This window comes from Apis florea, unplaced genomic scaffold (genome assembly GCF_048593485.1).
Source record: "Apis florea isolate Af1SG1 unplaced genomic scaffold, ASM4859348v1 contig_3585_pilon, whole genome shotgun sequence".
Classification (NCBI taxonomy): domain Eukaryota; kingdom Metazoa; phylum Arthropoda; class Insecta; order Hymenoptera; family Apidae; genus Apis; species Apis florea.
The window spans coordinates 1,508,509-1,534,250 of NW_028256788.1; the positions used below are offsets into that span (position 1 = coordinate 1,508,509).

General features: G+C 36.7%; 1 protein-coding gene and 1 long non-coding RNA gene across 7 annotated transcripts in view; one reads left to right on the forward strand and one right to left on the reverse strand.

Annotated features, from left to right (window-relative positions):
- LOC147656596 (uncharacterized) overlaps positions 1-13,901 on the forward strand; it is a 42,526-nt gene extending 28,625 nt beyond the window's left edge. Inside the window, exons 1-3 of one of the 2 annotated variants that reach the window (XR_015294110.1) lie at positions 8,942-9,064; positions 13,062-13,404; positions 13,533-13,901. This is a non-coding gene — a long non-coding RNA (uncharacterized LOC147656596). Of the gene's footprint in view, positions 1-8,941; positions 9,065-13,061; positions 13,405-13,532 lie in introns of those variants that run through there. The other variant, XR_015294109.1, reaches the window with a different exon arrangement.
- Positions 1-25,742, reverse strand: part of if (integrin subunit alpha inflated) — a 76,462-nt gene that overhangs the window by 41,646 nt on the left and 9,074 nt on the right. For 3 of the 5 annotated variants that reach the window (XM_086914113.1, XM_003694433.4, XM_086914116.1), the window contains exons 2-3: positions 8,576-8,697; positions 3,373-3,491 (exon numbers count right to left, since the gene is read on the reverse strand). In XM_086914113.1, coding sequence (XP_086770239.1) covers positions 3,373-3,491; positions 8,576-8,697 — 241 coding nt within the window. The remainder of the gene's footprint in view (positions 1-3,372; positions 3,492-8,575; positions 8,698-25,742) is intronic. The other 2 variants (XM_086914114.1, XM_086914117.1) reach the window with 1 other exon arrangement.

Sequence of the window (25,742 nt, forward strand, 5' to 3'; positions counted from 1 at the left end):
CATCAATCTCTTCCTTTTAAACTCTTCGTTTAATTTCTTTATTCACTGCTTAAAATTCCAAAATTATGTGATTTCTTTCGTAGAGTTGAAAAATGGGGTCCGTCGTATCACTCGTTTGAACTTCTGATGATGATTCAAAGAGATTTATTAAGATGAATTCCATTTCTTCGAAGCACCGAGTCTGTCACACTTTATACGTCTTCTCATACCTCTTCCCATTTCGTCGTATTTCTTCGAGAAAAAAATATAACGTATCAGTTATACAAAACAATTCGTGACAATCTCCTCGAACACCGAAACAACCAAACATCTCGACGCTAAATCTCATTCCATTTCAATTTTCTTCCAAGTTCTGTCCGATGATCGATAATCCTCTCTGCGCCCAGACTATAAACGAAACGAGGGAAAAAACGTTGATAGCCTGTCTGAGCAAACATATTGCGATAGTTCTTATGGAATATCGCGAACAAATCGTTCGCTCGATACGCGTCGTCGAGATCATCGACGAGTATATACGCGCCGATAATGAATGGTGTATATAGTGTTCGAGGAGGAGAAGCTGTTCCATCCGTGATCCGTCGATCGAGGGATCGAACCGCCGAGGATCGCTGCAGGACGTCAGAGGTTTTCTCGATGGAGAAGTAATTCACTGTGATGCATGATGGGTCGCGAGCAAGAACCGAGGAAGCATCGTGGAGAAGCTCGTATTAACGCTGTAGCGTGAATACACGCTTCTGTTTGACAGGCATAACCGTTCGATAATATCGTCGATCGTGCGCCAACAGAATTATGTAATTCAAGTATCAAGCCTGAGAAGCTGTAATTTTTAGCTGTGATCTTGTGTCATTATTTTTGTTCCAATTTAAAACGATGGATTTTGAATTTTCCTTTTTTTTTTTTTTTTTAATTTTAATTAATTTCGTGAAATTTCATCATACTTAACCTAATTTTTCCTATTATATTTTTCGACTTCGTGGACATAACCTAACTTTCTTTAAATTAGCTTCCATGGATCTAATCGAATTTCTTTCAGATGCTCGAATTCTAACGCGCGAACGATTTCGAAGGTTTGGATCGATGGTGTACACGCATATGGACAGAGGGGACGAAGAAACAGGTTGGACACGAGTATCTTTGATTCGCGTATCACGAGCGGAGAAAGCGAGGGAAAGGAAGAAAAAAAAAAAATAAAGAACGGTCTGGAATTTATCGTGGAACGTGTACTCGCATTCTGGAGTAAGTAGATAATTCCCGTATAATGCAGGGGCCAAGGGGGATGAGAATGTCGCGTCGACGTTTCGCTATGCGAAAATTACGCGAGCATGGGGACGATAATCGTCGCTAATACGTCTCTCACGTAAGAGGACAACTCCTTATTTATATAGGAGTTCATGCTCTCTAAGCGATGTGACACCACCGATTTCTCTACGAGGAATCCGAATTCGAGGAACGGATTGCACGTAGAGACAAGCCCCAAGTTTAATCATCTTGCATACGATACCGAGCGGAGGAATGATTGTGTTCACGGGTAAAAGTGTGTCATAGAGGTTATCAAAAGAGAGATGCATACATATTAAGATGGTTGGAAAATGACTGATTTTAAAAAAATTCATCGATACATCATCGTAGAATTAATTATACAAAGCGATAATTTTTAAAACATTCTAGAGGCAAAAATAAAAATAGATCGATTCAGACTTCTTTATTAAGTTATAAGCGTTAAAAGTTGAGAGACGGAGATGAAACGAGACAGCTTTATCGTGGTTACATTATTGCGCCACGCCGCGGCGCGCTATGTCATTCTATCTCCGTCTCGCTTCTGATCTAACGCAAACAATAAATTACTTGTAACCAAATAAATAAGTCTCAATTACTTTTATATATACTATCAATTTTTTTGCGCTCGTTTTGAAGAATCAATCCTTCAAAGATACTTTAAATATACAACCCTCCAACATAACACGAATTCCTAACCTAACCAACTCCAATAATCATTTATTCAAAATTCCATCATGTTAAACAATCTCAAATAACTCAAGTAAACCCAATTTTCTCAACATCTTCCATCCACAATTTTTCCCCACCGTCCAATAAATCCCTACACGTACCGTATTTCGCACGTGCATATTTCATTCTATTTCATATACGAACACTTGACGCTTCCATAGACGCGGATATTGCAATCGTACGCGTGTAATAAGGATAGGCTGTGGCCGTGATCCGGATATCAATCTAAAGCGCGAAGATCTTTAGCCCTTGAAGAGGGTCGGTCCCCTCTTTCTTTCCTCGGCGGGATGCGGCCGCCTATGATGTACTGCCGCCCTTATCTTTATGTGCGTTGCACTTGGCCGGATCTATCCTATGCACGCATGCGCGAATGCACATCACGCACGTACAGTTGCGGTGTGCCGGCCGGGATGATTGAAGGAAGGAAGGGAAAAAGGGAGAAAGAGCCGATTCCGCGATTTTTCGGCCGACGAATTTGCGATGTTTGTTTAGCGGTTTATATAATTGGATCCAGAACGATGGGTATCCACTTTATTTGGCGGTTGGTCGGCACTTTAATTTTCGTGCTTTGCAGCGTTTTTGGGATCCTTTTCCCGCCACATGTTTCAACGTGTCTTTTTCTTTTTCGAGATTTACGGGGGTTTACTCAACGGTTTGGTAATTGGATCCACATCCATGGTTACTTTATTTGGCAGTCGGTTATTTAGGCTTAATTCGTACTTTGGACACTTTTTGCTCGTTTGAGTCTCTTCGTTTGGCTCCTGTTTTGAAATAATAATTTGGTTCCTGTTCTGCGTTTCTGTATCAACCTTGTTTGGAAATTGCAAGCTAGCTTTTGTCATTAAATAATCGCGTTAAATAATAGAGAATTTAATGAAAAAAAATTGAGTAATAAAAAAAGTGAAATTTATACGAAATATCGGAAGATTTATTTTTGGAGATTTGAAAAGATATTGCATAAGATTCAAAAATATTATTTCATTAGGATAAATTATACGCATATCGGGTATCGAAGGAGTTATATTACGTGATATAATGGCAAGGCATTTAGACGTGGCAAACGGAAATATAGAACGAAACCAGAATTCGTTTGTTTTCAATTCCTTAAAATAGAAGGTACGGTCTTCTAAGAACATACACGCCTGTATAATTTCTCACGAGGCCCCCTCGTCTATTCCTAACTATCGCTTTTGTATCTTCATAAGCTCCTCCGGATCATAAAAAAAGAGGGATATTTATAAATATATATTTTTCTTTCTCTTTTTTTTTTTTCTTAAATAATCTAATGAATCGTGCATTTTATTTTAATTCTTTTTTTCTCTTTCACTTTTTATCGAATATCTTTTTATTGAACAATTTACTCACCAAAATGGGTCCTCCATCCCTTATCGAAGCCGAAACCGTGGCACCAAACCATTGAAGGGTCTTATTATCGATCTGACTCAAACCACCAGGCGCATTTGGATTTCTCACGTAGTTATTTCCTGCAAACGAAAATCATTTTTTTCATCAACTATGCTATGCTAACACTGCCATGTTAGCTGGTATTACATTCAAGAAGATTTCAAGAATGATTAAAGCACGAAATATCACGTTCACCAATTTTCTTCTTGCATCTCCTAGACTCCAATAATTTTTTGAACAACAGAAATTCATTATTTCTTCTCTCGTATATTCATTTTCAATTCGCATAAACGTTACATTATGTTTGCCCGTTTCTGATCGCAACTTTCGAAACTTCGATCCACCAAGCAGCTGTAATAGCGGCGATAAAGAATCATCGATGGAAGGAAAAAGACGGAAGACGCGCACCATTGAAGGAGAGAGAGAGAGAGAGAGGCAAACAACGTTTCTTCTTCTCGGACGTGGCTAACTATTTCGAAGAATAATGAATCCCGTCAAGAGCAGGGAGATCGGTCACTTAATATCGGAATTAAATTCTTGCAAATCTGAGGGAGAGGCTCTCTAAGAACGAATCAACGATATATCCTGCACTTAGCTACAGGTAACCTAATATGTAACTGGAACGCGCTCGAATGAAACGAAACAGAAAAGACGAGTTTAAGACCGTTTGCATTTCCTCTAAGATTAAATTAAAAAAAAAAAAGAGGTATTATTTATATTAAAGTGTTACTTTTGTAATTTTTGAAATTTTTGTAAAAACATTTGACTTTGGTGTATTGTTCTAGGAATAGAATTTTTCAAATGATTTTCTTCTTGTTTCGAAGAACATTCGTCGCGTAAGAATTCTCATTTTGTTTAAATCAAATTACATGAAAAAAAAAAAAAAAAAAATCGTGTTCCACAATTCACACGATAGAAGAACTTTCCAAGGAAGGAAAGTTTTCAATGCATCATATCGTGATATCGTGATAAAAACAAGTCTCGAGCAGGTGTCACTGCAGAGAGAATTCTCAGCGAGTACACCTTGGATTTTTCTTTCTCGATTTTACGAATGGAATGAACCCGTTAGCCGTATCGGTGAGGCGTAACCCTTAAACGGAAGTTGTCCTTCGCTTCCTATCCCTTAACTCGCGAGTCGAGGCGCGTGGATATGTCGATCGACTCGAGAAATCCTTCAGCGGCCATAATTCAGTTACCCGATAAATAAATCGCCAAAGAATAGTCGCAAAATTACAAAATTAACCGTTTTCTTAATTTCGTTTATAAATAAATATTAGAAAAAATAGAGAGCAATTTGCCTATTTAATTTTATTTTGTTTTTTCTTTTTTCTAGTTGGATGGGTCTATTGTTCTTTAAAAAAATAAACATTATGTAAACATTTCGAATTCACGAATAATTTGATTAAAAATATTCATCAACCTTCCATCAATCATTTAAATCCTGCGCCATCTATCAAACGCGAGCAAATTAATTAAAATCAACGATCAGGACCGAAACCAATCCTTCCAATGGAGAGCAATTATGAATTATCGACGCTGAACGTTAGTCCATGATCATCACGCCCCAATTATTCCGCTCATTAAGAGGGATACCTCCCTCGAACATCTTCAATCCTCCCAATGGAGAACAACTGCCACTTGCAACAGATCCATTCTTCCTCATTTTCTAAAATTACTTATCGAACAATGAATAAAATCCTCCTAAAATTATACGACACATTCGACGTTCCAATACTTCGAAAAATAATTTTCAATAGAAATTTCGCAAATAATTAGAAAAAGAATCGTGAATAAAGATAAAAAGATTAAAAAAATTCTGTTGGAAGAAATAAAAAGAAAAGAATAAATTAATAGGAAACATTCCCTAAAATTCGAACGATAATGAAAAATCTTTGAACCCTGCAATATTACATGAGTCATCGAGTATCGTCGAGGCAACACCAACGTGATCATCGCGGCCCAATTATTTCGCCGGCGCTCATTAAGGGGGCACGTCAATTAAGCGTCGCGAGCGACTTTCAGCGACCTTCGTTGAAGATGGTCAGGTGGCAGGGCGCAAGAAACGGCCGAACCTACGTCCGCGCGCGGCCGTAGGCAGAACGGCCTTACGGTTTTCTGTATTAGGCAGAGTCGGTTTCTTGCGTCGGTACACGGTATTTCTCGGTATACCGAGTCTCGCCAGCCACGCCACTCCGCGGGGTGTACGCCTCCCTAGAAGTGTTCCTCGTCGAGGAGGAGGAGGAGGAGGAGGAGGATGCTCTCTCTCTCTCTCTGTCGAGTGTTCGGTCGAGCGCTCAGAGGAGAAGTGAGTGACCTCCGCGCGAGAGATACGACCCGCTTCCTCGTACGCGCGTGGAATAGGAGATGGGCGAACGATTGATTGGAATACCGGCGCGAGAACATCTTTGGAAGAGTGGACGTGACCTTGATGGTGTTGATAGAATGTTTGGCGCGGAGAGATCTGCAGAGAGGGTTTCTTTTCGAGGTTTGATGATAGATAAGGAAATATTATTAAGTGAAAACGTAGCCTTTTCGAGAGGGGGAGGGTAATCGGGGAAGTGAATGAAACGAGACGAAACGATTGGTAGGATTGGAGGAATTGTTTGATATTTTTTTTTTTTTTTTTTTTCAGAAAGACGATTTATAATAGGGATGAATAGACGGATGTAACGTGGTGTCGTTCGAGCGTGGGCAAACGTGTTACATTTCGGAAATAGCCACGGTATAATAACACGCGAAGGGGGAAACAATGTTAGGCGAAGAAGAGATGACCGTTTATTTTTCACGTTCGACTCTTCCGAGAAATTTGATATGGAAGAGGGTAAAATTTCAAGTTTTTTCAATGTATCGAATTTTCTTTCTCTTTTTGAAGAGATAAAAGAAACTTCTTTCTTTCGTATCTGCGATATTATAATTTCGTATCTACTTCTACTTTTATTGTGAACCCACCCAAAAAAAAAGATCCATCCCCAAAGATATTGAATCGATTATATATAAACAAAATCAGACTGTTATTACAAGCGAATAGAGCTCCACAGAGAATAGAATCGTTAATCGGAAAGTAATAAAAAAAAAAAAGAAAAAGAAAGAACGAAATATCATAATCGAGGTAATTTCCTATCCTGTAAAAGGGAGGCAAAATTTAATAGCGTATTCCATAAACGTAATGAATAGTCCAGACTACCGAATGCGACTCTAATTGGACAAGATGGAGCATACGATCACGCTAATTATCGATCAAAGCGAAGTGTCTCGGCGAGTAGGGTCGACATAAGGACACGACTGACTAATTGGACCTAGCATGGCGTATGATCTCGTGTATGTAGTCGTGAAAATGTTTTCGCTATTGGGCAGAGTTGCTTCTAGAATCGCGTTAATAAATACAATTGGAGAGACGTATATGTAATTGCATCGTGCATGTTTTGAATAATAAAAAATATACGTTTGGAATTTTTTGAAAGATCGAACGTGAAAATTTATAATACTGATAAAAAGAAACAGACTTCTAATATTATCGTGTATCAAAGAAGAAGTTTATTTACCGAAATTATTTACAAAAATTAATTAAATTTCAAAAATTGTTAACTCAAACAGTCTCAAACGAAGCATCACCGATGTTTCGAATAAATACTATATTTCCTTCGGAAAAATATCCGAGAAAAATCGATAGAAAAAAAAAAAAAAATATTGAGAAAAGAAAATTCCAATATACTTAAATCGACGTTTTATCTCGATCTTACGCGTTCGATTCGATTCAACTTGTTAGAGATAACAGAGAATTGGCGCTAATGATTTCCTGCCGATTGCTTTCGAATTACTGCAGTCAATTACTTTCGCGCCGGGAAATTATGGATCCGGTATCGTGCTCGATCCTCGAGATATTATCGTTTCGAGTGTAAGCACTAAGTCTAATTCGCGGCACCGTGATATTCCACTAATTTGCATCGAGGCATTAGCGTAGTTCTCTTTTAAAACGAAAGATCGCATCGCGCGCGCGCGCGCAATTATTACCGTTGCTCGTCTTCAAATTAATAACGAATTTTTAACATTTTTCATTCAAAGTTTCTTCTTTTTAAATCAAATAAGGAACCGATAAAATCGTATAAGAACAGAACAAACGTTTCCTTCAAACCTATCCACTTCAAACACGTGCAAACTTCTTCTTCGATCCTCCTCTATAATCAAACAAGTTTCTCTCTTTAAATCGAAGAAGAGATCGATAAAGAAAAAATTCGCGTTTCCTTCAAACACGTTCACTTACAACCGCTTCAAACACGTGCTCGATCCTTTATAATCGCCCAAGTTCTCCTTTTCTTTTTAAATCGAACGAGAGCACAAATGAAATAAAGAGTAGTGTTCTAACGTCGTCTTCCAACAACTTCAAACACGCGCAAACCTCTCCAATGCCTTATATGCCACGCACCACCGTTAATAAAGCTCTCCGAGCCACGCGATCCGATCGCGATACGATCTATCCAACTGGCGGCTAAGATCGGTAAGAGAAAAAATCGAGGAGGAAACGAAATCGATACGCTCAGTGGCGATAAACATTGGAAGCAATGCGAGGGTGGGTGTAAAGTCGCCCAGAATAGAACGCTCTCTGCTCTCCACGACCAGCCAGCCAGCCAGCTCCTCGTTACGAAGCTCCTCGAGGGCTATGGCAAGCGGGTGGAATGTGGGTCACAGGGATTGCGAACAATCGTGATGGTGGAGGCCCTCGTTGTAGCGTGCCACCTTTCAATGGTAGCCATAAGCAAGTGCGAGAGTGAAAGAAAGAGGCGGAAAACAGATATCGGGTTTTGTCGTGGAAGAAACTGAAACGAGTTGATCCGACCGTGCTTCCGGCTATCGACACTATCCTACGATGAAAGATTAGAGTCTTAAGGGACTCGTGTGGCCATTTTTCCTTGGGAGAAAGGTTCGTGCCGATCATTTCGATAAGATCGATCGGTGCTTTTGCTTTGAATGCTGTTTCTGGGAGAAAGGAACCACTCTGTGTTACCTCATCATTGTTTCGCTTGATTTGATACTCGTACTGCTGATAAACTACGACAATTTTTGGAGAAAGTCTCTTTCTCAAACTGTGCTAAAGATTAAGTCTCGAGAGAGAAATTGTTACGAGAAGGTATCTTAAAAAAGGGAAAGAAGTGATATTAATCATTACCTTTACTGTCGAAATTGATCAACATGCATCGATCATCGGCTGCAATGTCGCATTTGTATACTGCCCCGCCTCTGTAGACGCCAGCTTGAGGAGTTTCGGCCTCCGGTGCACCCACGATGGCCCTGCAAAAGGAAACGCGACGAATCTTTGCATTGAAATCTTTCTTACAATTCCAGAGAAGAAGAAGAAGAAGAAGAAGAAGAAGAAGAAGAAGAAGAAGAAGAAGAAGAAGAAGAAGAAGAAGAAGAAGAAGAAGAAGAGAGTAGAGTGAGTGGATAACGATGAATAAAATGCAAAATGCAACGCATTGCGTAATTGGCACGATCGTTAATGTGTGTTTGGTTCGATATTCGCATTATCGTTAAGGAAAGACGATGATGCGAACGTATTTCCGAGATCGAGGTCAGTGGTCACGAGCTATTTTGAAGAGTGGCGCAAGAGTGTCGGCGCAACCGATCCGACCGACCGATGGACGAGTTATTAAACCAGGTAACACATTTGCCACCGCAATTTTTCACGGAGCACGATCGCGGTGCTGTTTGCATAGAGCTTGTTGAAGAAATTGAATTGTTCGTGCGAGATTTTTTTGAGAAAAGAATATCGATCATTTTTCAAAAATTCCATTTTTTTTTTTTTTTAATATCTCGTTCGATTTTTTTCTTTAGGTGGATGAGATGTCGTAATTCTTCCTTTTTTTTCTTTTTAGAGAGGAAAAGGTAAATGATCGCTCGCTATCTATTAAAATAGATTAATGTTTGGCTGGTAATTGAACAAAGACCCATGGACGATCAATTATTTCGACGATAACCATCTCGTGCGCTAAATTGGCCATTGTGTTTATTGACTTAGAATTTAACGTTTGCCCCACTTTCCTAATGAACGCTTCGGCCTTAAATTGCTAAATCGGATATATTGGAGAAAGATTCGCGCGATTCGTGAAGTTATACTTTCACGAAATTTAGATTATTTTTTCATTTCACTGGTGAAATACTATTTATTTTGAGAAAGAATTTATAATTTAGAAATTCGAATAATAAATCGTTATTATCATTTTTAATTACATTATAATGTAACGATCCCGCATAATTATATAATTATTATTTAAGCATTATCTTTAAATAACTGAAGTTATTTAAAATTCGTATTAAGTACTTTTTTATAATTAATTAAGTTCTTTATCTTTAATTTAACACTTTCCGTTTATTCTCAATCCCTTCCTTTCACTTATCTTTCATCTAGATTATCGCACATTGAAATTAAACAATAAATTAATCCCTAATTAATTTAATTACAGTGAAATATTTTCCCTAAACGGCTTAATCTCGTTAAAAACTCTCGTTAAAAATAACACGTAATTTTTATCGCTTCGTGGTAACGTGCACAATCATGCTTTATCGTGAAATCGTTTCACCTGGGCGTAGGTGTGTACCACGGCAATATGAAGATTGCTAGCCAAGGCAGCAGATCGTATAATTATCGTGAAAGGGTGTGTCTGATCAGGGGTTGTACACCCTGACCTATAACGTGATTAATACTACTTGCATACAGATTAACTTCGGCGTTACAAACATTCCAAGCGTACCGAAGAATATATAGTGGAAGGAATCACGCGTTTATTTTATTTTATTTCCTCTTTTTTTAATTTAATTAAATTAAACGGCAAGATTGGAAAGAGAAAGGTTTTTTTTATCAATTTTATCGATAAATAATTTTTTTTAATTCGATGTTTTATTTAAAAAAAAAAAGAGAACAAGGAGATTTCTAAAGTATCAGCCTTGCTGTTATATTCTGGCTTGCCTTGAACTTTTCTGAATAATTGTTTCCTTATTCGGTGGGTAATCGCGTAACAATTGAATTTTATCGAGGTGAAAATTGTTCTTTTTTTTTTTCTTTTCGAAATTTTTGTTTGTGACAATGTAACAAATATAAAAGAAATTAAGAAATTTCCAATAATATGTACGAAGAAAAAAATTGTGAAGGAGAATTTAAAGGATTTCAAGTGATCGATGTAAATAACAAATAAGAGACGATTTAATAAAGGAATTCGATTCAAAAGAAACGTTTTGTTGGGAAAACATTTGAAAATTTGAAAATATAATTCGTATTTTTTCTATTACATAAATTAGTATAAACTTAATCTAAATTTAAAATTTAAAATTTACTGTTAAATTAACGATTCAATTCGTTTAATTCGTAAATGCAGATTTTGATGCTGGCAGAAAAATAACTTTCAAATATTACCGTGCCTGAGGCTGATAAATGACGCGTATCGTTTTATTATCGAACAATGGATTAAACTAACGGAGAAAACGCTCGTTTCGTTCAATTTCACTTTGGTATAAAGAAGTCCGTTCTTTATTCCGTGAAGAAGCGATATCATAAATTTCTTTCCTGCGACGCTAATTATTATCTCCAGGCAACAACAAAATAATTTAGAAAGTCTCTCTTCAAACGTTATAATCTTTGTTGCGAATTTTTCTTAAAATTTTTATCAAATTGTGAAATCGCTTGAAATATCGAAACCATATTTTATCATTTTCAATAATTGTTACGACGAAATTGGTTTAACCAAAACCCGCGTTATTACAAATATTTCGGCATCGTCGAAAGTTTATACAATTTCCATTCAAATTCAAATTATTCACATCTGAATTCCTATCTCTCGTAACAACTTTTCTCTCGCATTCAATAATCATTCCAGTGCAACAATTTCAATTTAACTGATAAGATATTTTAATCTTTAATTCCAATTAATCGATTCTATTTTTTTTTTTTGTAATTTTTAAGATAAATAAAAAACTTAAAAATAAAAAATTTAAATTACATCGTTCTAATTTTAAAAAATTAATAATTTCCAATTAATATTAATATTTTGGGAAATCCAAAAAAAAAAAAACTCAATCTTTTTGAAAAGATCTTTGCTCCACTTTAACTTTAATGAGGAAGAAAAAAAAAAATTCGAACTTGGACGGACGTTCTTCAAGGGAACTGAGACTCCTTTGTCGAGAAGATCCGTCATCATTGTCATCATCGAGCGTAAAAATGGCACCGTTTACCGTGCAACCTTGGCATACTCTAGGCTCCTGTAGTCTGTAACCAGAGCGTAGGTAAAAGTCGCACACTCGCGCAGAATCATTAACAACTGGTGGAAGCCGACGATTATGCGAGTTATGCAAGTGATTCGTAACGTGTGCGGTAACGTGTGCCACCGGAATTGTCGCTTTGATAAGAACGAAACGAGGGACGAATCGCAGGAATGAATCAATTAACACCGTGAAACCGGTAATCAAGATTTCCACAAGCTCGAAAGGAAATATGACCGTGTCTGCCATTCGAACGGCAATTGACAAAACCATCGTCTTGATACGATAATTGGCGGATTCTTGAAATGTAATTTATATTCGTCAATTTGATTACATTGGGGCATGATTTAATAATTACGATTATGTAATCGTAATTGTTAGACATTTCAAGGGAAGGGAGACGAATTTGTTTCAATTTGTTGCAATATATTTTGATTATAATTAGATAAATTGATACATTTACAGGTAAACTCTAAGAAAAATAATGATAAATTAATTGGAAAAATTTGTATCTTGATTGCACCCGATGATATTATCTCTTCGTTTTTCTCAAACATTTCTTCCAGCCTCCGAACGAATTAATCCTAAAACTATGAAATTTGACGCTGCGATATCAAATTCATCTCAACACTGTTAAATTAACGATATGATACACGACAATCCAATATAAAATCAAGGGGAAAAAAAAATACATTTTCGTGGAGGGTTGCACGAGATTATTGTCCAACGAAATTCGATCCATTTACGACCTCGATGTCCAATGGATTCGCGGACGTGTCGCGTTAATAGGAAACGTGGGTCGAACCTGACGAGGAGCTTAAGCTCGCCCACTCTATTTTTTCCTCTTTTTTTCTTTTTTTTTTTTTTTTGCAATCGTGAGGAACTACAGTCACCAATATGTGACGCATTCACCAGAACGGGAATGCAGGGGCGAACCGGTCCCAGAGGATATCGTACAAAGAATACAAGCGTTTAGAAATCTTTTTCTTTTTCTCTCACTATTTTTTTTTTTTTTTAATTTTCGTGGAATAATAGAAAATTTTCTATTCTTCGAATTTTTATATTTTGAACGTTTTAAGTTTTGGCTATATTTGTATAAAATATGGGGGGAGGGAGGGAAATAAAAATTTAATAAGAAAGAATAAAAAAATACATAAATTCAATCGCCTATAAACCAAATCGAATAAAATTAACATTGAGATTTTCTCTCGGTGTATCACTTCTTAAAAATCTTCCACCTGAATTTTAGTAAATTCCAATAAAATTTCTCTCCCTTTCCCGTCTATAAAGATATTTTTATCTCCATTGCATTTCTCATTAAGATTTCGTTTTCCTTTTATCAGGTATAATTCAATATTCACCTGCAACCTAATGCAATATTCATCAATATTCCATTTTTCCAGCGGCGTTATCGGACAGGATTCGGCGATGGAGAAGATGGAGGTGTGCCAATCTCACGGATAGTTGTGACAGTAGGCGGCAAAGATGGTCCGTGGCAAGAGGCAGGTTAAGCGAGGACAAGCAACAACCTGACATCGAGGGAAAGTTGAAACGTTGGCTGATTTATACAATGACGGTCCAGTTTGGAGAACAATTTAGATTCTTTTTTATTCGATACCGTGGCTCTCGATCCGGTCTTTATACGGTCGCCGATAAAAATGACAGGTTACAAACCGACAGCTATTTCAGATCGATCGATGGAAGTTTCACGACTGAATACAGATTCTTGTTTTCTTGCTCTTTCGAGTAAGTATAATTGTAATCGCCAGTCGGACGATTACAATTTTCAACGAGTCTCGCCTCTATCTGGATATAATTTTTTTATTATTTTTGGATATTATTTAACGTTATTTCGTTTCGATATTTCTTTTTAGAAAAGAAGAGAGAAATTTATCGTTATATTTAAGAAGAAGAAATTGTTCGATAAAAAAAAAAAAAAAACGAGGATACGAAATCTAAATTTAAGCTGAAGGTTACCTCAGATAACGATTAATTTGTTTTAATTTGAATAATGAGTCATTCAAAAAAAAAAAAAAAAAACACCATTTAAAGCAGTACGTGAAATATGATACGACTATCTTATCACCAGCCACTTAAAATAACAATATTTAAGAAATCTGAAGACTGAGAAGAATGTAATTTTTTATAAAACTTAATTAATACTTCAATAATTTCCATAATACATATTATTTATACATATATAATTTAACATTATAAATGATACAAACTTGATATAAGAAAAATTTAACTTTATTTAATAACCTATACCGCCTATAACATAACCTGAAAACACAATATTTGCAGAATCAAATATTGCCACTGGTAATATCTACATGGTAAAGATAGTCCCACATGTATAATAGGAATGCAAATGGGTTATTCACCGTCGCCAAAGTTTCAACCAAGGTTGTAAATTTATTTTTCACACCGTGTTTTGAACACGATAACACGTCGGATATGTTCGATCACTTCGAATTTATCGAATCCCAAGACCTTGCTACGTGCTAATGAAAGCGTGCAGCTGCACCGACAGGTATGCAGGTGCAACGATTTAGCGTCTTCTAAATTAGTTCGTGAAACGATTCGCGGAGTGCGCTTTGCTCCCGAATTTTTATAAAAATTTAGGTAGTAGTCGTACTTATTTTTATCTTGAAAAACAATCTTTGAGATAGAGTTTTATTTCGGAAATTTATCGCACAAAATTTTATTTATATGAAATATCTTTCTCTATTATTAAATAATCAAACGTAATAAACAGAGAGAGAGAGAGAGAGAGAGAGAGAGAGAGAGAGAGAGAGAGAGAGAGAGAGAGTGAGAGCAGGATGAAAAGTCAACACAGGGAATAACTGCTAGAATAACACGCGAAATCCAACGAATCAATCTTAACGAGCGTGAAGCTGCAAATGGCTCAATAATATCATAACGCACTTAATTCGATCGGTATTTCAATTATAAAGCGTAAAAAGCAACGAGAGCACGAGAGTATTTCCTCAGTGTTAGATGGCTGATTGAGTAAATCAACAGTGGACGGATACCTTATGAAAACACTCGATACACATACACCCAGCGGCAATCGACATCTATGAATATATCAACGAATCGATAAATAAATCAATCGAAAGATCAACGATCGAGCAAGAAACATATAACAAATTACAAGAAAGCTGTTCGTTTATGTGGCTCACGTTTTGAGTCGAGTAGTTATAATCGTACGTGATAGTTGTTCTAGTCGTATCTATCTAATTCCTTGTTGAAATTTCTTATGAAAATTACTTATGAAGAGTGAGAAAGTAACTTATAGTAAGAAATTTGGTGAAGTTGAAAATTAATATAAGAAACGATTAATTAATAAGAAGGAAAGGATCAATATTAATTTTTGAAATCTTCTGGAATCTTAAAATAACTTGAAATAACTGTGACACATGATACATCACTGTTCAATCCTAAAAAACTAAAAAATAATCAAATTCTATTCAAATACAATTTTATACAATCTTTTTTTCACATATACCGATATCGCTCACATATTAATATACAATATAATATAATAATCACAAATAAATGAACTTTTGGAATGTTTATAGACGCCAATTGACAAGGAAAGGATCAACACTTTTGAAGTCTTCTGAAGTTTATCGTATAACATTTTATCAAATCATATCTTATTCACAACATTACATCATAACCTTAAAATAACTGTGGCACATAATAACATCACTGATCAGCGTATCCTAAACCATCAATCCTAAAACCAAAGAATAATCTATTCAAATACGACTTTATACACACATCTTCTTTTCACGTATATATCGCGTATCACTCACAACTCACGCGTGTATAAATTTGTCGCGGATTGCGCGGATTTGCCTTGCTTTTCAGAGATCGAAACCGAAGATTTAAGAAACAAACGGGCTCCTCCGTTGCCGCGAATGGAGCCGTCGGATTTTCCCAAATACGGCTATTACAAATATACGCGTCTTGTCTCGTCCCGATATAAGTCAATAGGACGGCCTCTCACGTGGCTCGACGCCAAAGGGACGCCGATATTCGCCAGCTCTCTAATTCATGCGTGCGCGTGATTTTTCCTCGCGATACGCGCCGCCATTTTTGCACATCGGTGTCCGTTCGCGCAAAAGGCCAACCGCGTTCGAAGATATACCTCTTCGTCGAGGCACGATAGGACGAATGGATGGATTTATTTATTGGCCCATTCAGGCGTTCGTCTACGATCATTCCATGCGTGAAAAAAAAGCGCGTACTCCTCTGTTGCGTGAGTATATATGAATATATTCATACGTAAGCTTTGCTGGTAATTTATGTAGGATAGAATGCTCGGTTGATTTTTATTGGATGATTGTGAAGATGGGTAACGGTTTTACAAGATTCTTAATTAGATTTTGATGATTTGTAATTTATATTATTTGATTTTTTGGTGGACAATAATAAATGAACTGTGCAATTCTATAATTGAAATATCATAGATGAGACGCCAATTCGAATAATACTATACGCCAATATGATAAATCATATATATCAAATCTCGAACGAAGGCAACTCGAGTAATAAAGATTCTGTTCCGTTTTTCAATGCTAAACGTGGGTGTCACAAAAGACAATGAAACTTAATAGTTAATCGTGTGATTCAAGGTTGAAGATCTAATATAATAGAATCAATTCTATTCGTTCTATTACTCGTTTAACAGAATTCTGCATCTTCTCGATTAAAATGAAACGTATTATAAACGCGATCTATGGAATAAAATTCAACATTTTTCTTTTTTTAATAAATCAAATATAAAGATAGAGATTTCTAGATTTGATTAAAATTTTAGAGGAAAAAAATTGAAATCATAATTTCAAAAAAAATAAAAAGCATTCTTAACACGTGCGTCCCCAACATGGCTGTCATCATACCTAATGATATAGAGAAAGGCACATTTGATTCGCCAACTTCCGTCACAACTGTCACAATCAAGCAGAAATCCGTGTACGTGCATAAAGAATGATGATTGTAATGCAGCCTTGGTATTTCAAGCCGGAAATCACGCAATACTTTAGGTCCCCTCACAAAGGGAAGTGCCTTCTATACGTCCACGGGAAATATTATTACATATATACAACCCGGCGAGTCACGTAAATTCTCGAATTACGTTCTTTTTCACGATGAATTTCACCCACAATCGTGTACGATCCACCGCGAAGAAACTAGCCGAGAACTCTTTCCACGTAAGTTTAAAAGTTGAAGAAACAGCTTGTATTCGATATGTTCCCTTAACTTTGGAATTATAAGAGAAGAAAAATTCCAAGGAGGAAAATTATTTCAATTTTAGTAAGAACCAACGATCACGATTATGCTAATTAAACGGAATAACAAATCAAGAAGCATCCACCAAGGGATATCTAATACTGCATATTTATCGATGGAAAGAGGCAATGAACGAGTGTCATCGTCCGATTTTTCGAATAAAATCGTGGATTTAAGGTAAGGGAGTTCACCGAACTCCGAGATGTTCCCGATGGAACGTGGATATGGTAATGAGGATGTGCGTGCTAGGAAATTTAAAACCAGGCAGGAATACGCCTTCCCCGCATGCAACGTGGCTGCATTATCGCTGACCATAACGAAATTCCGTTAAAACAGCTGTGTCGAATTGTTGCGAAATTTCTCCTCCTCGGGGGTAGTGTGCATATCTTAACAAGATTCAAATGAATTCGAGTAAATCGTGCACGTGTAACGAAACGCGACACGATTCACGATCTCGAATTGATTATGAACCGTGGTTTGCGTTACGTTATATCTGATATTTGCGAAACTTTTAATCCCAAGAGGAATTCTTTCTCTGTTACACCGCGCAACGTACACCAACGTGGCTATATATCATATCACATCATATCGTACCTTATCGTAACAGGACTAAGAAGCTCTTAACACCCGAGATTAATATTTATAGATCCTACATGTGCTATGTTAAACCATAGATCGAAGTATGTGAAATTGATCCCACGAGATAAGAGTCGTTCAAAGGACTAATAACATTTACGATCGAGTTACAAGATAAGGGAAGGGTTTGCCTTTCGTGATCAAGGCGATTCGATTCCGAAATTTCGAAAAAATTGGGAAAAACGAAGGAGCGCGTCTCGACGCGCGATCATCGGTCGATGACGCAAGTGGAACGGAGGCGTATCGACGCCGAGGCCCCGCTACTTTATAAGGAGCATCACCTCACCAACGCTTGAGGCTTTCGCTGTGAGCGAAGCCTCCTCGAAGCGAGATCGCGTCGATCGAGACGTCGATTGATGGGTCGTAGGTTGGTGGCGCCAAGGGTGCCAAGGGAGAATAAAAATTTTGAATAGAATTTCGAACGAAGTGATACATCTCTTTTCGTATTCATAATACCCAGGTTTGTCTTAATAGGTTTAAAACGATTAATTTAATATTTAATCGATGCGAAATAAATTTTGTCAAGCGACTAATTACACATTCGGTCGTTAAATGCGCATGCATAATGAATTATTAGGGTGTATCGGCCACGCGCGGATTGTATTCTAATTAAAAGCCGACAAAGAGAAGATTTCCGGGTGCGCAGTAATATTTTGATAGTATCGGCAGGAAATATCTACATCAAGCTGGAATTTTAATACTCCTTTAAACGTGACGGTCAAAATTCTTCAAATTGTATATTCGTATCTTGACATTTTTCAATGGGTATTTAATTAATAAGTGAAATCGTTATCCATATAAAAATCATTCGAAATTCTCATTAATAATTCGACTTAAATTTCATTCATTCATTCAGATTAATAATTTTAAACACAGAATGATGATAATTCGTTCGAGATACTTTTTGAATGATCGATTCCATTGGCAAAAACAAAAGTTGATACAGAAAAATGTTGCTTATTTATTAAAAACAATTTAAATTCGCGTTGGATGAAATGAGACGAGTAGAATGATACAGCGCGCCGCACCGCGGCGCAATAATGTAACAAAGATAAAGCTGTCTCGCTCTATCTCCGTCTCGCTTCGTTCAACGCAAACTTCAAATTGCTCAATAAAAAACTTAATAAACAAGCGAGAATCGATATTTTTGCGTATCAACTTTTTTGTTTGTCTCGACCTCTAAGAATCAATTCTTTAAAAGAATCTCATGAATATATTAATATCTCGCAATATTGAAAAAGTGAATATTCAAACTATAATCCGAGCCAATAAATATAAATTTACATTTTATCCAAATTTCATTGAGAAAAAGACACGAATCTCATTTTCCAGGACCGCAAATTCTTCGATTCTATCTCGGTCACGAGCAATTATAGACCCAATTGAATATTCCTCGAGCGTAATTTGCATCTGGTGATATCGTAAGCATGCGAAACGTTACCGTGTGTTTGTTCTTTGAATGAATTCAAGGCCGTTCGAGACTTCGATTAGCGATCAAGATTAACTGTGTCTCGTTCTTGAGCAAATTTACAATTCACTAATGCCGCTTGTAAAAGTAAAAACATTCTTTCTTGTCTTGCGTGTACCTTATTGCTATCGAGATTTATTGCTAGCAAAAATTAAGTCTTTCGTCGAATTCGCCTTTTTATGAAGTTATTAATATTTTATTTCGTTTCGAGAACGATTGAGTAATTTAAAATTAAAGTAAACAAGGATTTATCAAATTTCCCGAAGAGTACAATTTTTTTTTTTTTTGATTTCCTTTTATTTCTAAAATTTAAAATCGTATTTTTATACAAATAAAAGAAAATTGTCGAGAGTCGAGTAAAAATTAATTTCAAGACGGAAGATTTCAAAACGTTAAAAAATTCCAAAAAAAAAAAAAAAAAAAAGAAAGAAAACATGTAGGCATTTTGCAACTTTCGTTTCCGACAACCAGTAGATACACGTTCAAACGACATTTCTAGATAAGCTGACACGAATGTCCAAGAATGGTCAGAAGACGTCCATGTGGCCACCAGACATGGCAAAACTCGATGCACGAGTTAGCCGTCGTTGAGGCCTCGCGAATTCGTATATTCCTCTGGCATTGTCCTTATCGGATAACTGCGTTTACACGATTACGTCAGCCGCGTTGCCAATAAAAGATATCTTCGTGGACATTCAGAATTCCCTCCAACAAGACTTTAAAAGAACTTACTTTGTTTCGAAAAGTTAACGAAAAGTTATTTTTACTTAACTCGACGTCTTTTTTAAAACTTTTCTTATCACTTCCTCTTACATCTTTCTTGCAACCACGTGTTTTTCCATTCGTATTTATTTACGTATAAAAAAAAATATAACAATTCATTTCACGGAAAACATTTGGAAAAATGATAAAAATAAAGTAGAAAAAAAAAAACCAATAGAAATTAAATTAATCTAAAAATATCTTAATAACAAGCCACGCCAATTGGTTAAAACCTAACCTATAAATTCAAATATGTACAATACCTTGCAATTTATCAATTACGATTCATTCTTATCTATTTTTAGTCACTCATTCAACATGCCGATTAGTAACGCGGAAAGAGGCATTACTTTCTCGTCTCTTCACAATCGTTTCTTCGAAATCAATAATAAAACAGGGTTGATTCGTTTAATTGGTCGAATGGCCGATAAACCGGGCAAATAAGACTTATCCTATATATATATATATATATATATATATGTATATATGCAACCGCGGTTGCATTGTCGTGTGTGATCTCGTATGGAAATGGGTCGTTGCATCGTATAACCCCAGATGAAACAATGCTGATTAATTTGTTCTTTCATTAATGCGATTAAGATCGGCCAATTAATCCGTCTCGTCTCCGGGCCCAGTTCCTTTCGTGATTGATCTCGTTGCGTATACAATAGATATGAGCTCTCTATGCTCGATCGTGTGTGCATCATAGAAGACGTTTATTTATTGCATTATACGATAATACAGAGGCCACAATTTATCATTTTTTCTCCTTTTTTTGTCCCCTTGCCATTACCCTCTTGGGGAGAGACTCATTCGGTTTACCGATGATGTTTCTCTCTGGTTTTCTTCAATGATAAAATATTACTTACAATTGCAAGTATTATTTAATGATAAATTAGCGATAAAATTAAAATTAAATTAAATAAATGTATCTCCCCCCAAGAGCTTAATGAACACAAGGACAAAAAAGAAAAAAAAAGGGCAAATAATCTTTATTTATTTATTACAAATAAATACAGTTTATAATAAATTCTCTTTTCCTCCCCTCACGTTTCTTAAAAATTTTCCAATTTCCTTCAAGTTTTTTTTTTTTTCTGTTGCAATCAGTCTTTTCTTTCAAAGACGAGAGCATCGCACAAATTTCGGAAATCAGCTGCGTAAACACAGAAATAAGTTCCGCGATCCATCGTCTAATCGATGCAATAAGAGGACCTCGAGACGGGAACTGTAAATCTTCGCGCGGACGCCCATAAAATGGTTTTCCCGGCCTTCGAGTCACGTTATTCTCGTTTGCGGCGCACAGTCGTGCTTTGGAGGAACATGTGTCGAACGAATAACAATGCAATTTTGTCGGGAGGACACGCGTAGGTGAGCGTTTCGCCGCCATATGGCGAACAGAACAAATGGTGGGATTTCGAGGAACAGACACGGAATGGATGGAAGACACGAAATCGACATGTTAAAGATTCCAAACGACAAGGCTGATCTCCGACACACTTCTGAACGCCCGTGAAAAACCGGATATCCGGATGTCCGTGGGCACATGGTGGGTGACGGTATCGTTTCATCACCGTTTCTCACGACTTTTTTTTTTCATTTTATCGATTAACAGCAGCACTGTAATTAATTATTACAATAACTTTTATTTGTATATTTTTCGAAGTGAAATTGAATGGAAGTTTTCTCTCATTATCGAGCAATTGAATCCAGATACTGTGACAGAGTTTATGTAAAGTATTCTAAAAAAAAAAGAAAACAGTAAAAATCTTGTTCTAATCTAATCAACGCTGAAAATATACCCATTACTTTCAATTACACGACAAAATAACAAACTAGCTCGTTAAACGTATTGACATACCAAATTTACATGCAAACGTTTACTCAACCCACATTTAATATACACAACTCTCTTCAAACTCATCCCTCCAAACGTAGTAAATTTACATCCAAGAATTTACTCGTCCCACATATCCAATCCTTCATCGATAATTTCCAAAATTTCCTACATATACGTATATATATCCTCGTGAACGTTTTATCGGGACTACCTAACCTCTCAACGCAAACATTCACACGCTAATCTCGTTGCTTCGAATTTCAAGCGCCAGCAAGGCATGCATGCGCGATAGAAATAATCTTTGGCCACACCTACACGGCTCGATCCTATTCGCCATGTTTATCGCACGCGACACGTTCGACGATGAATATTCCCGTGTCGACACCGTAGCCCGCGAATAGAGACTTCAACCGTATCACTCGGTAGCGCTGTACGTGATACCGACACGCGATACCCTTCTGTCGATTCGTGTTAAGCCGACGATGCCCTGTGCTCGATCCGCGAATTGATATAAAAACCAGCGACCAAGCATCCTCGCCGCGTGGAGGACACGTGGGTGTTTCTTCGAGACCGATCGCAGTGCCCTCTTCCTTACCGTGGATTTTCGTATCGCGAGATTCGATTGGAAAAGAGGAGAGGAGAGGAACAGTCGATGCATCGTAATTGAGATATGTGATCGTGAATTTGATGGGAAACGTATAAAGATTTCGATTTTAAAAGAATTTAGGAAATTTAAGAAATTATCAAGTAATATCAAATCATTCGTTACAGGTGCAAAATTAAAGAAACGAAAAAGGGTAATGGTAATAAATCCGTGGAGGGATTTAATAGGAAGTCGGCTCCAAGGTGGTCGGAAACGCGGCTCTAAATCACTTAACGAGCCGTTTCAATTGCACTCTCACGTTGCCAGTGCTTAATGACTTTCACGTACGAGTCATTACGTCATTCACGTCACTAGAACGAAACGAGCTCCGCACGTGATGTAAAAATCGCGTAAACACACTGGCGGTCACCACGTTAAAAGTGTCTTAAAGAATAATTACGAAACATCAGCTGAACAACGATTAATTGCTTAAATCAATCACGTGCATATCCTCGTGAATTATTTATGGGGATACATTCAATGTGAAGATCGAGCATATATACAAAAAAAAGAAAACGTAACGTCAAGTTATAAATGGTAGAATGAGTAAGAATATAAATAATTAATATGTGGACTGTAAATCATTGTACAAATTCATTTCTTTTTCTTACAAATAAAGAATAATTGTAGATATAGGATAATGAAAATATATAACTTAGAACAAATAAAGTTTGTTAAATAAAGTGCCAATTTTAAATTCTACTGAAATATATCGCAAAAAAAGAGCTATGATTCATTAAAAAAGATTGATTCGAGTTTCCAAAAGCCTTGTTTACAAAAAAAATAATAATAAAATTTTAATATACGACCTAAAGAAACTAAAGAAGACAATATTTAAATAAGAAGAAAAAAAAAATATATAAAATTTTCCCTTACATTCAATAACAATAACTATATCCTGATATACAAAATTATTATTATTATTAAAACTCAAATAATACCTTTCCAAAATCCAAAATCCGAAAGAACCAATCGAAACGAAGAAACGAAAAGGGGGAAAAAGGAAGAGCATACGCATGTGTGAAATAACAAAAAAAAAAAAAAAAAAAGAACGAAATTTCACGTTTCGTTTTACAATCTAGGACTGCCCACGTAGCAAGGTCAGAAAAAAAACCAGAAGCGAAGCAGTAACTCATTTGCGAAACGCTCCTTTTCTCTTTATTTCCAGCCACCCCTCCACCCGGCCCGCCTTACAAACGCGCACGTGTGTAAGAGGCATTTGCACACGTGTTTGCATGCGGCCAGGTAAAGGTAATAGGCCCGAGGCTGTCGGTTCTCCTCCGGATAATGACACGGGGAGAGCTTCGGGCACGTGCCTCACGCGATCCTCATTATCTCGATTCCCCTCTTCTTTCTCCCTCTCATCCTTTTTTTCTTCCTCTCTCTCTCTCTCTCTCTCTCTCTCTCGACCATCCGCTCCGGTGAAGTTTGCGCACACCTTTCTTTCTCTCGTATTTTGCCGATTCACCACGGCCGTTACGGTAGTCGGAGGATATCGAGTTGTTTGCTCGAGACAAACGATCGTTGTCTCGAAAGGAAACCGAGTTGTTTCTTTGCCGATTAATTAAGATGATTCGTGTGGGATTAATTGTCCGTGAGCGATTGTTTCGAATATAGATATATCGGGAACTGAGAAATTATTCGAAGAATTATTATATCGTAGAAGTTTTTGGGGGAATTCGATTTCTTACGGAATCTTAATTCTAAACTATATGGATTTCAGATTTTTTAAAAATTATTTTACTTATAATTATATACACTCGCATAATAAGTAACCATCCATAATGAGCACCATCCAAAAGATTCGTGCTTTCGAATCGATCGATTCCCTTTCATTTATCACATCGTAACGTTAATCTCGCAATCTGATCGAACGTTTCCACTAAATCGCGCCTCGTCAATGTCACGATTATTTCATCGAAACCCCCCCAAAAAAGATCCAACATAATTAAAAAATCAAAATCGTTAAAGTCTAAAGCTACAAGAAGAAGAAGGAAAAGAAGAAATAAAAATCGGCATCGGTCGAGATCCATCAATATCAACGCCGGTCTGATTCGAATCGATAATCGGTCGGAAGGTGTGCCAGGTATGCGGAGGTATGGGAGAACCGATAGCGGATTAAAAAAAAAGAGAAAAGAAGAAAGACGAGGAGAAGTATGAAAGAAAAACTGGAGGATGAATAACACACGGTGTCTTAAGGTGTACTTAACTCGTGTGAGAGATCACGATGCGCACGATCATTCGCGGCTACCGTTTAAATCTTCGTTTACACTGCACTCCGCACGATCATCCATCGTATATCATGCTTTTCACCGCGGGCCACGTTTCGCACCTTCGACGCGTGGAAAAAAAATTAAGACGGGATTCTTCCTTTCGTGTTCGAAATGGAAGCATCAAACGTCTTTCGAAAGAAACGAAGGGATTTAAATTTCGATGAGAGGAGGATATATTTTGGACAGTGATAATGAGAAGCGTTGGAATGGAATAGTCGTTGAAACATCGTCTTTTGTTGTGCGTTTCGATCAATGATGAAGCATCTTTTTAATATATATATATATGTACTATTTATCAATCAAATATACGTGAAATATACGAGTGTATTACTACAAACAAAAAATTTACAAATTCGAATATGTAAGGTAAAAAACGATTAACGTAAGGTTTACGTAACATTTATGTTATGGATTATTATCGTATTTTATTCGATGTTTGACCTTATACGATTTACTGCATTTTTACCACTCACTTTACATTCTTTCTTATTACGCATTCTGTCAATATTGAAATGTCAAATTAATGTGTATTTCATATCTGCATGTCAAAATAACCAATAATATAGAAAATAATTATGAATATATCGAATCAAAAATTGAGATAATTATAGAAAATTTATTTTTCAAACAAATTAATTTAATCCACGTATATATATTATACTATATTCCAAATATTTATTTTTTCTACTTTCCCACGGTTTATATTCCTCGTGGAATCTTTTGTTCACCGTCCGTTTGAAACTGGTGGGTGCTTACGAAGCGTGTCGATGATAGAGGAAACGAGAATTCAATTTCCCTGTTTCCTGTCTGTGGGACGAAACAAAAGTCAGGATGGATCTATCCTGATCGTGCAATTATCCTGCGGAACAGAAGCTTTTTTTTTCCCTCGACTTTCGTCGAATTTTCGAGTTTCGTTCTTCGACTCGAAACGAATCGAAAAAAGAATATTGACATAGGCGCACGCGAAAGCCGTGCAACCGAAAGTTGGTGGAGAGAGGGGGCGAGGAGAAAACGCGAAAACAGCGCGGAATTTTCAACGTTGGCAAAATCAACGAGCGAGCAACACTTTGCAAACTGTGGCAAGGTCTTATCACGTGGAGGCGGGCTGTGATAAGGAGCACATGCTTCCCGGAATTCTCGGTGAAAAATCTGGACGTCGTA